The sequence below is a fragment of the Hyposmocoma kahamanoa genome, unplaced genomic scaffold (genome assembly GCF_003589595.1).
Source record: "Hyposmocoma kahamanoa isolate Upper Pololo Valley unplaced genomic scaffold, ASM358959v1 67, whole genome shotgun sequence".
NCBI classification, from domain to species: domain Eukaryota; kingdom Metazoa; phylum Arthropoda; class Insecta; order Lepidoptera; family Cosmopterigidae; genus Hyposmocoma; species Hyposmocoma kahamanoa.
The window spans coordinates 1210057-1212128 of record NW_020653855.1 but is presented as its reverse complement, the minus strand read 5'-3'; the positions used below and the strand labels follow the sequence as shown (position 1 = coordinate 1212128).

General features: G+C 36.0%; 1 protein-coding gene across 1 annotated transcript in view; it reads left to right on the top strand.

Moving 5' to 3' along the window:
- Nucleotides 1-1747, top strand: part of LOC113232217 (zinc finger protein 782-like) — a 14352-nt gene extending 12605 nt beyond the window's left edge. The window contains exon 9 of the mRNA XM_026466870.1: nt 234-1747. Within this exon, the coding sequence (XP_026322655.1) occupies nt 234-366 (133 nt within the window). The 3' untranslated portion in view covers nt 367-1747. The remainder of the gene's footprint in view (nt 1-233) is intronic.
- Nucleotides 1748-2072: the final 325 nt, after the last annotated feature.

The following is a 2072-nucleotide window of genomic DNA, read 5'->3' as shown; positions in this document are numbered from 1 at the left end:
AAAACACACTTTTAGTATGGATGCAGTACTAAGGCACGCTGATGTCACTTCATACAAATCACGTTTAGTATGGATGCGGCACTAAGTCACGTTTATTTGGATTCAAGACAGAGATACACTCATGTAATTTCATATAAAACACACGTTTGGTGTTTATGTAGTACTGAAGCTGATGGGTTGAATATTTACAATGTTAACTATTGTCATAAATAATTTCCCCCTTCTTGTTGCAGGTTTCTGAAACTAAAAGATCTCCAGAAGCACAGAAACAAAATGCATCCAAAAAATAGGAAACGACGAAAAGCGGCAAGAGACGCAGAAGATGCAAACTCGTCTTGGGGAGATAATCTCAGTCAAACAGACTAAACATAATAACTGGCAACGTAGATTTTTTTCCCACTACATCGGGGCTATAGTTTTTAACACGTTTCTGTTCTCGTTTTGTCGAGCTCGATATTTTTTAATGCAATTTTACTTTCCATCGTTCACATAAGTTGGAAATAAATTTAATATCAGTTTACGACTCGACCTAACAGGAATTAGAACAGTTATGACAGACGCGACGTAGCGATATTTTTTCGAGAAAGTTCAAATAATATTATGTGAAGGTTAGTGCGTAGTCACACGAGCCACTTTTCCCAAGCGACTGCACTGCAACTTGCAATTGCCACTCGTAGCGAATTTGAATGATGCGATTTTTCTAAACGACGAATTGTTAATTACCGCATGTGAATTATGTCGTTAGATTAAATAAATTAAGGCCCTAATTTAGGTGTCAGTATTTGTAATTATTAATCACTTGACAGGCGTATTGAGCGAACCGATATTGCTACCATGGTATTAGGCATGCAACAACCGAGGAATTTTAAAAACCGGTTTTTTCGGATGTTTTTCTATTATCAAACAAATAATTCTTTAAGTGTCAGAAAACTAAAAAAATCATCAAATTAGTGTTTTGTACATTATTGTTATTACATTTTATGGCAATCACAACTTGAATGAGATCAATCAACTTCTCGTTTTAAAATTAAAAAGCAAATCAGCGGCACTAAGATTCTAAAATAAATCATATTTAGTAACAAACACACTTACTCGGATTCTTCGGTTAACCGGGTAACCGGTTTGCATGTCCTACATAGTATAAGACAAGGTGGTGCAACTCCCACTAAGATATTCCATCCCTTTAATATCAAATTCCTCCTAACGTTGGTCTACTTCTCCTTTATGTATGTCCTATGTAAATATATTAAAAGTAACAATTTTGAACTTCCACGTAGAGTAAATATTCGTATGATGCTCCATCACTCGCTCGAGGTTACGCGATACATGCCTAACTAGTGTACCGACGACAGTGCAAGCGCTGAAACAAGTCTTTCATTTACATTACAATCCTTGTACAACTCCAGCATTCGGTTCCGCACGACTGCACACGGCGGGCAACTTTATTTTCACCTCTCTAATCGCTTGCTTAGGCTCCTTTTTCCTCATAGTGACCGCCTGGTGTCATTAGTCAGATTTAGTAAACTATTATAGCGTAGGTATATTCGATTTTATATAGGAGTGATGTATCTGTTACGTAGTAACTATTGAGTAATCTATGGTACAGCCACTTTACGTATTGCTGCCATCAAGCAGTAATGTGAGAATTACTGCGTACCGGTTTTGAAGGGTAATGGGTTGGTGAAATTACAGGCACATGGGACTTGTCAACTTATTTGTCTCACAGATCTTTGCGATTTATATTCTCGAGTGATACTGAAACTGTTATAGACAGGCGTGTCGCTTACCATCAAGACTTTTTCGTGCTAGTTTAAAAAAAATCAGTACGTAAGTACTGCTTTTGACAAAGGTTATTTCAATATAGCACGAGAATATTATGATAAATACTTTAATTTTTTCAAATTATGTTTTGTAACCTCAGTACAGAGTACTAAAAAACCTACCTCAAAAGTGCGTGGAATTACATCATTTGCCAAGTTTTTCTCAATCAAAATCGGTTTATAAACGCAAAAAGCAGTCGAATTGAGAACCTTCTTTTTTATGAAGTCGGTTAAAAATAATAATGTAACAAT